Source organism: Hypanus sabinus, chromosome 10 (assembly GCF_030144855.1).
Source record: "Hypanus sabinus isolate sHypSab1 chromosome 10, sHypSab1.hap1, whole genome shotgun sequence".
In the NCBI taxonomy this organism is placed as follows: Eukaryota; Metazoa; Chordata; class Chondrichthyes; order Myliobatiformes; family Dasyatidae; genus Hypanus; species Hypanus sabinus.
The window spans coordinates 153,037,124-153,051,737 of NC_082715.1; the positions used below are offsets into that span (position 1 = coordinate 153,037,124).

Here is a 14,614-nt window from a genome sequence, read left to right on the forward strand (position 1 = left end):
TGTCGGGAGGGACGCAGTCGCGGAGGGAACAATCCCTGCAAAAAGCAGAGCGGCAGAGAGGGAAAGATGTCCTTAGTAGTGGGGTCCTGTTGAAGGTGGCGGAAGTTGCGGAGCATAATATGCTGGATCCGGAGGCTGGTTGGGTGATAGGTGAGGACAAGGGGGACACGGTCCCTGTTGTGGTGAAGGGAGGGTGGGGTGAGGGCTGAAGTGCGGGAAATGGAAATGTACAGTTTTAAAACTAAAATTTATACAGTGCAAATAAGGATTTGAGTGTAAACACAGATTTAGAATACAGTGAAACTATTGATTTTCTGCCATCATGATTTTTTAGAAATGCTAAAAATTTAACATCGGGCTGGAGTTTTTTTTTGCATTCCCTCTGACACATGGGGTCCTGGTTTCTGTACTCTTGGAAAATGACCAGGTTTATAAGAAAAAAAATGTTATATTGGAGAGCTGAATACAATTTAAAAGGAAATTAATAAAATCAACAGTCTGGAGAATTGGCTAGTCTGGCGGCGTGGTAGTGCAGCAATTAGTACAATGCTTTATAGCACCCATGATCACCAACTGGGGTTCAATTCCTGCTACTACCTGTAAGGAGTTTGTACGTTCTTTTCATGACCATGTCGATTTCCTCCAGTTGCTCTGGTTTCCTCCTACATTCCAAAGACTAGTGAGTTGTACGCATGCTATGTTGGTGCCCGAAGCATCGCCACACCTGCAAGATGCTCCCAGCACGATCCTTGCGTTTCACCATACAGCATGTTTCCGTGTACATGCGATAAGTGAAACTAATTTCTAAAGCTAGTCTTTAATATTAGTCTGAGCCTGCTGGATTAATGGAGTTTTGTTTGACTTGAATTTATCACAAAGTTTTAAAAAACTCTGGAAGGAAACTTAAAATTCACTGTTTGAAAATGTGTTGACATGACACTTATGAGGGGTGATTGATAAGTTCATGGCCCAAGGTAGAAGGAGTCAATTTTAGAAAAACTAGCACGTTTATTTTTCCTACATTTGCACACTTAGTCCAGTGGTCGTGAAGCAAACGGATCCCTTCTTTGAGAAGTCGGCATCTTGGATCTCCAGAAGTGGGCCATAGCAGGGGTGATTGATAAATTTGTGGCCTGAGGTAGAAGGAAATGAGATTAACTTTGAACTTTCTGCATAATCACTCAGAGTTGAATTGCACGTGCATGTAACAAGAGCTGTATAACTCATCTCCTTTCACTTTAGGCCACAAATTTATCAATCACCCTTGCTGTGGACCACCTGGAGGTCCAAGACGCTCTCATTGCATGCACGTGCAGTTCAACTCTTTGAGTGATAATGCAGAAAGTTTGATGTTAAAAACTCATCTTCTACCTTAGACCACAAACTTATCAATCACCCCTGCTGTGGACCACTTCTACAAAGAAGGGATCTGCATGCTCCATGACCACTGGACAAACTGTGTACATATAGGAGGGGACTATGTTGAAAAATAAATGTGCTAGGTTTTCTCTAATTGATTCCTTCTACCTTAGGCCACAGACTTATCAATCACTCCTTGTAAAACCTATTAACAGCAATTTAAATAACTTCAGAAAATGTTTTTAAAAAATTAAGTCTGAATAAAATTTCACAGTTTAATTAAGAACACTGTAAAAATACTTCCAAACATGTGAGTCCAGTGAAGTCCAGAAGAGAATTGTTTGGGAATGGCTGAACACTGGAAGCCACAGGCCACAGGTTTTATTCCTTTTTAATGCCACAGACATTTTTCTTTAATCAGGTGCCACTTTTATGCAAAGTCTCTAGATACCCTTAATCACTTGATTTGTAACTTGCATCATTTTGGTTTTTCTGCAGAATCTGAACTGGGCTCGAGATGTGTTGCTAGGTGTTACTGTTCCATGGCAACAGTTGAAGCACATGCCAGCACAAGGACTCTTTTATGAGAGGAACAAGACAAATTTTTTTAATGTAAGTTTTATGGAAAAATGTTCATTCAAATAATTTAATCCTATCATTTTACTATATGCTTCATATATTATGAGCAGCTGCAATGGCTGGACCTCACCAAAAGAAATACAGTGGCATGCAAAAGCTTAGGCACCCCCAGTCAAAATTTCTGTTACTGTGAATAGCTAAGTGAGTAAAAGACAACCTGATTTCCAAAAGGCATAAAGTTAAAGACGACACATTTCTTTAATGTTTTAAGCAAGATTACTTTTTTATTTCCATCCTTTACAGTTTCAAAATAACAAAAAGGGAAAAAGGCCCGAAGCAAAAGTTTGGGCACCCTGCATGGTCAGTACTTAGTAACACCCCCTTTGGCAAGTATCATAGCTTGTAAATGCTTTCTGTAGCCAGCTAAGAGTCTTTAAATTCTTCTTTGCAAAAGGTTTCTAGTTCTGTGAGATTCTTGGGCCATCTTGCACGCACTGCTCTTTTGAGGTCTATCCACAGATTTTCGATGATATTTAGGTCGAGGGACTGTGAGGGCCATGGCAAAACCTTCAGCTTGCGCCTATTGAGGTAGTCCATTGTGGATTTTGAGGTGTGTTCAGGATCATTATCGTGTTGCAGAAGCCATCCTCTTTCCATCTTCAGCTTTTTTTTTATAGACGGTGTGATGTTTGCTTCCAGAATTTGCTGGTATTTAATTCATTCTTCCCTCTACCAGTGAAATGTTCCCTACGCCACTGGCTGCAACACAAGCCCAAAGCATGATCGATCCACCCCCCCCCCCCCCATGCGAAACAGTTGGAGAGGTGTTCTTTTCATGAAATTCTGCACCCTTTTTTCTCCAAACATACCTTTGTTCATTGTGGCCAAGAAGTTCTATTTTAACTTCATCAGCCTGCAGGACTTGTTTCCAAAATGCATCAGGTTTGTTTAGTTGTTCCTTTGAAAACTTGTGACGCCCAATCAAATGCAGTAAAATTCTATCCAAAATGAAAAAAGAACAAGCCCATGTAGTATATTTACAGGAAACTCACTTAAGTGATAATGAGCATGGAAAACTAAAGAGAATGGGCTTCACTAATTTGTTTTTCTCCTCATATAATTCAGGATATAGGAGAGTTGTTTTTATCTCAAGTGAGCTAAATTATGATAAAGTATTCAAAATGGGAGATAAGGAGGGCAGATATATTCTGGTAAGGTGAATATCGACTGAAATTCAGTTACTCTATTGAATATATATGCACCCCCAGGAAGTGACATTAGTTACATTCAGAAAATTACTCATATTATGGTAACAGAAACAGAAGGTCTCCTGCTATGTGGGGGAGACTTAAATTTACAATTACAACCAAAGTTAGACTCTTCCAATAGAAAAACCTATGAAACAAAATCCTTACATAAGAAAGTCAATACACTTTTTGAGGATGTTGATCTAATTGATATATGGAGAGACCTTTTCCTCAACAGAAGGGATTACACTCATTATTCTGCTCCCCATTTTGTATATACAAGCATAGACTATTTCATAACATTTGGAAAAGACAAGGACAAAATAAACACCTGTGGAATTGGGACAATAGATGTAAGTGACCATGCACTTATATATTTATCTGTTGATTTTTGACCTACAACCAAAGAATACCATTTGGAAACTAAATTCAAGTCTACTCAATGATCCCTACTTTAAGGAACAAATTAAAAAAGAAATTGGTCTTTACTTAGGATTCAATGATAATGGAGAGGTTTCATCTCCCATTCTATGGGATACTCGGAAGGCTGTTTTCAGAGGGAAATTATAGCAATATCTTCATGTGAGAAAAAAATAAGGAATAAAACATTAGAGGAATTACAAAATAGGCTGAAGGAACTAGAAAAAAAAAGATTGAATTTGGCACAGGGTACATTAGAGGAAATTTTAAAAATTAGGAATGAAATTACTACTCAAGAAATCAGGAAAAATTTAATGTTTCTGAAAAAAATACATTACGAAAGTGGATCTAAGTCTATGAAAATACTAGCGTGGGAACTGAAAAAAAGATAGCAGAAAATACAATTCATAGAATTAGGGATCCAAGAACAAAAATGATAAAAAAAAGCTAAGTGAAATTCAAGAAGCTTTTGAAGTGTTTTACAAAACTCTGTATTCCAAGTTTCAGGGGGAAGCATAACCCAAATTGACACCTGAATTCTCTAGACTTACACACTTGAAGTGAAGAACAAAATAGAACAATGAATGCTGATGTAATTGACAATTGGTAGGCTTAAATTAAGCAAGTCACCAGGTTCAGACGGGTATATGGCAGAGTGGTACAAAGAATTTAAAAATGAGTTAATTCCTGTCTTACTCCCCACACTGAATTGGGCTCTAAAAAAGGCACAAATGCCACCCAGCTAGAAGGAAGCGATAATCTTAGCTATACCAAAAGAAGGCAAGGATAAAATGGAATGTGGGTCATTTAGACCAATATCCATTCTTAATGTAGATTATAGAGTATTTATCTCCATTATGGCCAAATGATTATAAGAGTTTCTACCCATACTGATGCATAATGATTAGACAGGTTTTATACAACAACGCCAAACACAAGACAATATATGGCAGACACTTCACATTATGGATCATATACAAGAAAAATAAAATTGAAGCAATAGTGATAAGTGTGGATGCTGAAAAGGCATTTGATTTGGTTAATTGGAATTTTCTTTACAGAGTTTTACATAGCTTTGGTTTCCATGACACAATTATTAAAACTAGAGAGGCACTATATGACAACCCTACTGCTAGGATTAAAATCAATGGATATTTATCAAATAGTCTTACCCTAGAAAGGGGCACGAGACAGGGTTGTGCATGGTCACCGCTACTCTTTGCATTATATCTGGAACCATTAGCTCAATGCATCAGACAAAATGAAGATATCAGGGGAATTACTATTCAAGGGACAGAGCATAAATTGGCTTGTTACATGGATGACATTTTGATCTATCTAGGGCAACCAACATACTCTTTACCTAAATTGATGCAATCCTTTGAACAATATGGTCAATTATCAGGATATAAGATCAACATAGATAAAACCCAATTACTTTCATATAACTATAGCCCATCAAGAGAAATTTAAAGTAGATATCCCTGGGCATGGCAAACAGAGTCTTTCAAATATTTGGGCATCATTATGCCAAAAGATTTGACAAAATTGTCAGAATGTAATTATCATCCTATATATTAAAAAATTAAGGAAGATATAACAAGATGGAACCTAATTCCTTTTTTTAGTCTCAGTTCGAATCTATTAAAATGAATGTATTGCCCAGACTGTTATATCTCTTTCAGACCCTACCAACAGAGATTAATCAAAGTCAATTCAATGAATGGAACAAAATGTTATCAAGATATATTTGGTAAGGTAAAAGGCCTAGAGTTCGTCTCAAAACGTTGCAGTTAGCCAAGGAAAAGGGGGGGCTGGAGCCTACCTTCTCTTAGAAATTATTATTTTGCAGCACAGTTGAGAGCTGTGATATGCTGGTGTAACCCATCATATGACGCTCAATGGAAAAACATTGAGGAGGGGATACTTCCCATCCCCATACAGGCAATTTTGGCTGATAACAACCTACAAAGGTACATAAATACTATTGATAACCCATGGGTGAAATGGACTCTTAAAATATGGAAAAATATTATAAAAGAATATAAACTAGAGGGAGGTATTTCAATTCTTAAATGGTGTGCATATGACTCTGATTTTATGCCATATAAACTGGATGCTATATTTAAGGACTGTGCAGTTAAAGGAATAATAGTTCTCTGCAATATAATGAAAGAAGGAACAGTGCTCATTTTTGAAATTCTTAAATATTAGTAAAACAAGACTTTTATTAGTATTTACAGATGCAACAATATGTTAATAGGACGGTTAAAAATGTAACCAAGGCAAGAACCTGTTTGATAGAGCTATTTAGATAAGCATATAATTCAGATAATGGTATTAGAATCATTTCAAGCGTGTATAAGGGTTTGTCAAATCTTAAAACAAATTCGACTTCATACATTAAAACAAAACCGGAGAAGGAAGGAGGGATAATTATATCTGAGGAAGAATGCACAATAATATGGAAGTATCAATGGAAGTGTACCAGTTCACTGAAATAGAGGGAGTTCAGATGGAAAAACTTGATAAGATATTTTATTACACCCTCTCAGAAATCCCATTATGATAGTTTGCTGGAGAAATTGTGGAAATCAAAATGCAAACCACGATCATATTTTTTGTGACTGCCCCATTATCAAAGACTATTGGAGTAGGATACAGAATGCCCTACAAGACATCTTTAAATGTGAAAGTAAGACCTTATATTTTTGGTACGTACCTCAAGAATGGTTGAAAAGAGATAAATATTTAATGAATATACTGCTGGCAGCTGGTAAAAAGACTCTTACTCAGAAGTGGTTATCACAGGAGAGCCCAGCCTTAAATGCATGGATGGAAATTACAATAGACATTTACAAAATGGAGAAGATAACAGCATCTGTTAATCATAAGTTGGACAATTTGATTCATACTGGGAAAAATGGTTTAACTACATAACACCTCATAGGCCTGATTTTATTCTCACAAATCAATGAATATGTTGTAAAAAAAGATCACTCCCTACTTGTACATAGTTTTCTCCTTTCACTTGTTCTTTCTTTCCTCTCTTTTCTATAAGTGTATACCTCAGATAAGTATTATGTGGAGATTTTGGCAGCTATGAATATATGATATATATGTACAGTATCTGAAATACATCTTATGGAAATGTTTGATGATAAAGTTCAATAAAAATAAATTACAAAAAAAAGAAAACTGATGCTGAATTTTGTGGTGAGGATGTAGGAAAGGTTTTCTTCTGATGACTCTTCCTTGAAGGTCATATTTGTGCGGGTGCACCACCACTCCAGAGTCCGCTAAATCTTCCTGAAGGTCTTTTGCAGTCAAACAGGATTTTGATTTGTCTTTCTAGCAATCCTACGAGCAGTTCTCTCGGAAAGTTTTCTTGATCTTTCAAACCTCAACTTTGCCTCCACCATTCCTGTTAACTGCCATTTCTTAATTACATTATGAACTGAGGAAACGACTACTTGAAAATGCTTTGCTATCTTCTTGTAGCCTTCTCCTGCTTTGTGGGCATCATTTATTTTAATTTTCAGAGTGCTAGGCAGCTGCTTAGAGGAGCCCATGGCTGCTGATTCTTGGGTCAAGGTTGAGGCGTCAAGGTATTTATAAAGCTTTGAAATTTGCATCACCTGGCCTTTCCTAACGATGTCTGTGAATAAGCCATAGTCCAAACAAGCTAATTAAGGTCTGAGACCTTGGTAAAAGTTATCTGAGAGCTCAAATCTCTTGGGGTGCCCAAACTTTTGCATGGTGCCCCTTTCCTTTTTTTCACTCTAAAATTGTACAAAAGAAAAATAATACACTAATGTTGAAAAGAATGTTTCATCTTTAACTTTATGACTTTTGAAGATCAGTTCATCTTCTACTCACTTAACTATTCACAGTGACAGAAATTTTGACCGGGGTGCCCAAACATTTGTATGCCACTGTAATTAATCAGGGTTTTCTTTCTACACTTCGTTGGTCAGGGCATTGAATACAAGAGCTGGGATGTCATGTTACAGCAATGAGAGTGCATTTGGAGTACAGTTGGCCCTCCTTATCCACGGGTTCCGCATGCATGGATTGAACCAACCGTAGATCGGGAAAACCGGGAAGTTCTCTCTCCAGCACTCGTTGTTTGAGCATTGTTCACCTGGCATATAAGAAAAATGGCTCCTAAAAAGTAATTAAGTGGTCAAAGCAATTCCTCAAAGGCTAAGAGGGAGCGTAAAGTGCTATCTCTCACTGAGAAAGTAGAAATCTTAGATCTTTTGAAAAGTGGCATGTCGCTTGCCGAAGTGGTCCTCAGTCCTCAACCTCCACAGATCCTGACTTTAGTATTACTGAGCCTCCTCCAAAGCGTCCTTATTCCCTAAATAATAGTGTAACAAGTATTTACATAGCATTTCCATTGTATTAGTTACTATAAGTACTGTAATCTAGAGATAATTAGAAGTATTACTCGTCGTTTGAGCATTGTTCTCCTTGCGTCTTGTTCATTCGCTACTTGTGTTGTGAGTGAGAAGAAGGAATTTAACGCTAGTAAGGGATGGCTGGCTAGTTATGTAAAGCGGTACAGCCTCAAGAACTTAAAGAATACGGGAGAATCGAATCGGCTGATGCTGAGGTGGCATCAGCGTTCCCAGAATTGCTATGATGGTTGTGTCTGTACTGAACATGTACAGACTTTTTTTCTTGTCACTATTCCCTAAACAATACAGTATAACAACTATTTACATAGCATTTACATTGTATTAGGTATTATGTAATCTAGAGATGATTTTAAAGTATACAGGAGGATGTGTGTAGGTTATATGCAAATACTACGCCATTTTATACAAGGGACTTGAGCATCGGCGTTTTTTGGTATCCGAGGGGGTCCTGAAAACCAATCCCCCAAGGATATGGAGGGCGGACTGTATTAGATGCAGAAAAGATTCATAAGCTTGTTACCAGGACTGGTGAGTTTGAGTTATGAGGAGAGACCGGATTGGCTGCGACTGTTTTCACTGGAGCACAGGCGGCTGGGGGAATGTGCTTATAAAAAGCATGAGGGGCATAGATAAGGTGAATGGTCACACATTTTGTCCCCCACACTAGGGGAATACGAAACTATAGGGAACTAGTTTAAAGAGAGTGCATTTAGAACTTATCTGCATGATAGGTTCTTCATATAGAAGGTGATATGCACATAGAATGTGCTGTCAGAGAAAGTGGCAGAAAGCAAGTACGTTGCAATGTTTAAAAGATATTTAGTCGGAATTTTAAAGTGTAAAGTTAAATATATACATAGATTTAAAATAGAAGCTGAACTTTCTTAAGCAATATTTAAAGCGAATTAAAAGAATTTAAAGTATTTTTTGTTTAAATATTTACCTAAGGAAATTGGAATCGAAGTAGACAGAATTAGATTTATTTTAATGAGAAAATTAGGTAAGCCTAATCTATCAAGGTTAGCAGAGTTGGGACTTTTCTCTTTGGAGCGTAGAAGGATGAGAAGGGGCTTGATAGAGGTCTACAAGATTATGAGAGGCATAGATAGGGCAGATAGCCAGTTCCTGTTTCCCAGGGCACGAATAGCAAACACCAGAGGGCATATGTACAAAGTTAAGGGAGGGAAGTTTAGGGGAGACATCAGGAGTAAGTTTTCACACAGAGGGTTGTGGGTGCCTGGAATGACTTGCCAGGGATGGTGGTGGAGGCTAAAACATTAGGGGTATTTTAGAGCCTCTTGGACAGGCACATGGATGAAAGAAAAAATGGAGGGTTATGGGGTAGTGTGGGTTTAGTACTTTTTTAAAGGAATATATGGGTTGGCACAACATCGAGGGCCGAAGGGCCTGTACTGTGCTGAAGTATTCTAGTGTCTAGTATCTCAGTATCTAGTAGAAACTCAGTTGTATACAGCAAAGTGAAACATTTTCATTGTGTATAGCAACAAGAATAGTTTGCAAATACCAGCTTACTAATTTCCTTCCTTTATGCTGGAGATTGCTATAAAACAGTGCATTCTCTAGATTAGCAAGGAATCACGGGTGGAAACTTATATATTTCTATACTTAGGTGTGCAAATGTTTTCTCTGGAAATTACTGCTATTTTCACAAAATAATAATGGTGGATGTTGATAGTTTTGATATAACAGATAAATTTTGAGTTTGAAATTATGCGCAGTCAATATTTCACGTGGATTTGCTACTATGTCTGTGTGGTTGTATTGATAGCAACACTGATGAAAAACTGTCAATTCAGTAAACTTGCTGTGTGTCTAAAGACTCAATTAGATTTGTTAAAAAGTTTACAATTTAAGATGGCAGTGTTGCTAGCTTACCCTCCTACCAGGCTTGCAGAAGACTGCACTCCTTATTAAAAAAAACATAGAAAACCTACAGCAGAATACAGGCCCTTCAGCCCACAATGCTGTGCCGAACATGTACTTGCTTTAGAAATTACCTAGGGTTACCCATAGCCCTCTATTTTTAAAGCTCCATGTACCTATACAGGAGTCTCTCAAAAGACCCTATTGTATTCACCGGCAGCCCATTCCATGCACTCACCAACTTCGGCATAAAAATTTTTACCCCTGACATCTCCTTTGTATCTACTTCCAGGCACCTTAAAACTGTGCCCTGTCGAGTTAGCCACTTCAGCCCTGGGAGAAAGCCTTTGACTATCCATACGATCAATGCCTCTCATCATCTTTTACACCTCTATCAGGTCACCTCTCATCCTCTGCCACTCCAAGGAGAAAAGACTGAGTTTACTCAACTTATTCTCATAAGGCATGCTCCCCAATCCAGGCAACATCCTTGCAAATCTCCTCTGCACCCTTAATATGATTTTCACATCCCTCCTGTAGTGAGGTGACCAGAAGTGAGCACAGTACTCCAAGTAGGGTCTAACCAGGGTCCTATATAGCTGTAACATTACCTCTCGGCTCTTAAACTCAATCCCACGGTTGATGAAGTTCAATGCACCATCTGTTTTCTTAACCACACAGTCAACCTGTGCAGCAGCTTTGAGTGTCCTATGGACTCGGACTCTAAGATCCCTCTGATCCTCTACACTGCCATTCTGAGTCTTACCGTTCTGCCATCATATTTGATCTACCAAAATGAACCACCTCACACTTATCTGGGTTGAACTCCATCTGCCACTTCTCAGCCCAGTTTTGCATCCTATCGATGTCCAGCTGTAACCTCTGACAGCCCTCTCACTATCCACAACACCCCAACCTTGTGTCATTAGCAAATTGATTAACTCATCCCTCCGTTTCCTCATTTAGGTAATTTATTCTTGAAAGTTAATTTATTACAAGTCTGAAATTACTAGGAGCCCACAGCAGAGCCATTCACTGACATCCTGGGAACAATTAATTCTCTGTTTATGAAAGTAAGACTAGTCTGAGGGAGGGTGTAGTTTTCAAAATAGAATCTGAAATATCATGCTGCTCTAGTCAGAGCAACAGAAGTGTGTTAATTTGCTGAGGGATTTTCATCCGACACATGACATCTACATGCAGTCTTACAGATTGCTCTGTCGGAATGATGACCATAGAATCTAGTATGTGGTTATGTTGGAAGCAGTACTATGTTTATAAATCTTCAAAGTGTAGTCTGCTTTTAGCAGTTTTGAAGTAACTAACTGGGAGTGATGCAAAATGAAACTTGCATTCTCTCTTAGATTATAATATTCTATCAGTATTATATAAGAAACCATATAATTCTATATTTGTTTAATGGCATTCCTTGAGCAGTTGTGTTTGAAAATCTAGAACATAAGGCTCCAAATTATGTGCAATTATGTGTTTAAGGGGCTAATTTAGAGTTGGAACAGAAACTTGCAGACTAATATTATTGCTGCATTTCCCTGCTGCATCAGGGCAGAGGCATAGAAGCTTGAAGTCCCATATTCAACGATTCAAGAACAGCTTCTCCCACTCGACTGTCATTTTTTGCACTGTTTATTTATTTTTGTAATCTGTCTTGGTGCTTTACTGCTGCTGCCAAAATGACAAATTTCACATCATGTAAGACAATGATAATAAAGCTGATTCTCACTGGGTGCCATATTTCCCAGGAGCAAGGAAACCTCACGAGTCATTGTTAAAACAGAAATACAGGTTAAATCAGAAGTTCCATGGAAGAGTCATTGATATGAAATATTAAATCTGTTTCTCTCTCCATCTGCTGAATGATTGTGACAATGTCTGTTTCTGTTTTAATTCAGAAGTGGCCAGTCACACCCTGCTTCCTGGGACCTCACTCCTTGCTGTCCTTCTGTTCAATTCACAAGTGGGCAGATTGAAGGCTGGTTGGGTTTCATAATAAAATATTAATATTTGTCGATCTTGTGAGTTATATTTGTCATTATGCTTCTATTTATTAAATGAAGGGTCTTGTATACTTTAGAATGAATGTGACAACTTCGGACTTTCATGATATAGATGATAATAACCGGTCACTCAAAACTTTCTGATGCCCAGCAGTTGGCTTGTTATTGATCTTGCTATTAATTGAATGTGACACATTCCTTCGGACAGCATACTGCATTTATATGTCATCAGTCTTTACTTAATATGCCTTTGTCATGCTGATTTCAAACATATCCTCTCTTTTGCTTTTAAATTTAAACACACGAAGGCAAAGTCCATTTTGTCAGAGAAAATGTGGTACTCTAAAAGAAACGTAGTTCCAAAGACTCGAGACCTAACTAGATGTCCTCATTTTAAGCAGTGACTCCTAGTTCTGTATACAGTCGGCCCTCCTTATCCGTGGATTCCACATATTCCATTAAAATTGTTCTGTTCGTTGACCGACTGTAGCCTAACACTTTTCCAATGACTGATGGTGTTTCACCTCTTTCTGATCACTTTATTACTTTCAGCTTATTTTCAATCGTGATCATGATTATTCTCATGAACAGAAACACTGGATTCAGAGCTGCACTGCCAGGTCCTAATGTCCACCGCTCTGAGCATGTTAAATAAAGTCCAGGGTTCCGCTGGGTCCTAAAGACCACCACATTGAGCCAGGTTAAATAAGGGACTTGAGCATCCGCGTTTTTTGGTATCTGTGGGGGGTCCTGGAACCAATCCCCGTGGATAAGGAGGGCTGACTGTACTTCCATAAGGAGAACCATCCTCTCCACAGACACTTGTAGAGGTAGGCCAATTCTTGAAAAAGATGGGGATGAAAGATTATTGTTGGTAGGTGTGAATGTGGAGTTGAGCTTAAAAATAGCTCAATTATGATTTTATGAAATGGTCGCACAGGCAAGGAACAGAGCAGCCTTCTACTTGTAATTCATATGTGAGGATATGTATTTTTGAATTACAGACAATAGTCAGTAAGCTGATGTAAACAATTCTGTTCAAGGTTCATTCACACTTCAGCATGGCGTAGAACCAGCTTCTGTTGATGCATTACCTTTAGTGTAGCAGAATATCCCAAGGTATTTCACATGAGCGTCACAAGACAAACTTTGAAACAGAGCCATATGAGCACAAACAATGATGGTCAAAGAGTTGCTGAGGATTCATGGAGGGAATTTCAGAAGCTAAGGCTTTAATAATTGCAGTCATGACCACCATTGATAGTACATTAGAATTGGGGGCAGACAAGGGACCAGAGTTGGAAGAGCACATTTTGGAAGGTTAATAGGCCGTAAGAAATGACAAGGATGGGCAAGGGCAAAATGGCCTTTGAGAGATTTGAAAGTAAGGATGAGAATTTTTATCTTGAAGTCATAGAACATCCAAAAGACCATGAGATACAGGAGAAGAATTAGGCCACAGAAGAATTGATTCTGCTCTGCCATTTCATTATGGCTGATTCATTTCCCTCTCAGCCCCAATCTCCTGCCTTATCTCTGTAACCCTTCATGCCCTGATTAATCAAGGATCTATCAACCTCAGCCTTAAATATACCCAATGACAGCCTCCACAAGCATCAGACTCCACAGATTTACCACCCTTTGGCTAAAGAAATTCCTCTTCATCTCCTCTATAAGCACCCCTCTATTCTGAGACTCTGCCCTCTGGTCTGAGAAGGCAGATCCTCAGAATAGAAGGATGCTCACTTAGAAAGGAGTTGAGGAATTTCTTTAGCCAGAGAGTGGTGAATCTGTGGAATTTGTTGATTGGAATTTAGGGGTGAGGGCAGACAAGGGACTAGACATGGGATATTTCCTAATATCCTCTCCACATCCACTCTATCAAGGCCTTTCAACATTTGGTAAGTTTCAATGAGATCCCTCCTCAATGTTTTGAATCCCAGTGAGTACAGGTCCAGAGCCCTCAAATGCTCCTCATAGGATAAGCCTTTCAATCCCGGACTCATTTTCGTGAACATCCGGTCATTGCCAAGCTATTATTATGCCTAATTCCATCGACTTGCACCCGGACCATTGTCCTCCATATCTGTCCCATCCATGTACCTATCCAAATTTTTCTTAAATAATGAAATTGAACCTGCATTCACCACTTCTGCTGGCTGGTATTGTTTTATCAAAAAAGAGCCAGTGTGATTCAGAATGAGAGCAGTAGTTCTAAGTAAAGAAAGGTGGAATTGGCCAGCAGTCCTTAAGCACATATAGAGCTGGAGGTTGCAAAAGTATGAATGAATGTTTTCAGTGTTTGGGGAGCTGTGTGAGGATCAGAGTCAAGCATTACTACAGAGGGAGAAGTAGGCTGTCGTGTTCTCATTGCCATCTAATGAAGAGCTAAGTTGCCAGCAGTCTGGTACAGGTCCAAATGGATGTTGAGGGAGGAGCTGAATTAGTAGCTGGAGAAAAGATGACAGCTGCTCAGGGTGCACTTTAACCATATAACCATAATAACAATTACAGCATGGAAACAGGCCATCTCGGCCCTTCTAGTCCATGCTGAAAGCTTACTCTCATCTAGGCCCACCAACCTGCACTCAGCCCATAACCCTCCATTCTTTTCCTGTCCATATACCTATCCAATTTTACTTTAAATGACAATATCAAACCTGCCTCTACCACTTCTACTGGAAGC

At 38.6% G+C, this 14,614-nt stretch overlaps 1 protein-coding gene across 4 annotated transcripts in view; it reads left to right on the forward strand.

The window, feature by feature from the left end:
- Positions 1-14,614, forward strand: part of cabin1 (calcineurin binding protein 1) — a 563,877-nt gene that overhangs the window by 279,019 nt on the left and 270,244 nt on the right. For 3 of the 4 annotated variants that reach the window (XM_059983285.1, XM_059983286.1, XM_059983288.1), the window contains one exon: positions 1,858-1,971. The exons of the other annotated variant lie outside the window; for it this stretch is intronic. In XM_059983285.1, the coding sequence (XP_059839268.1) occupies positions 1,858-1,971 (114 nt within the window). The remainder of the gene's footprint in view (positions 1-1,857; positions 1,972-14,614) is intronic. 4 annotated transcript variants of the gene reach the window in all.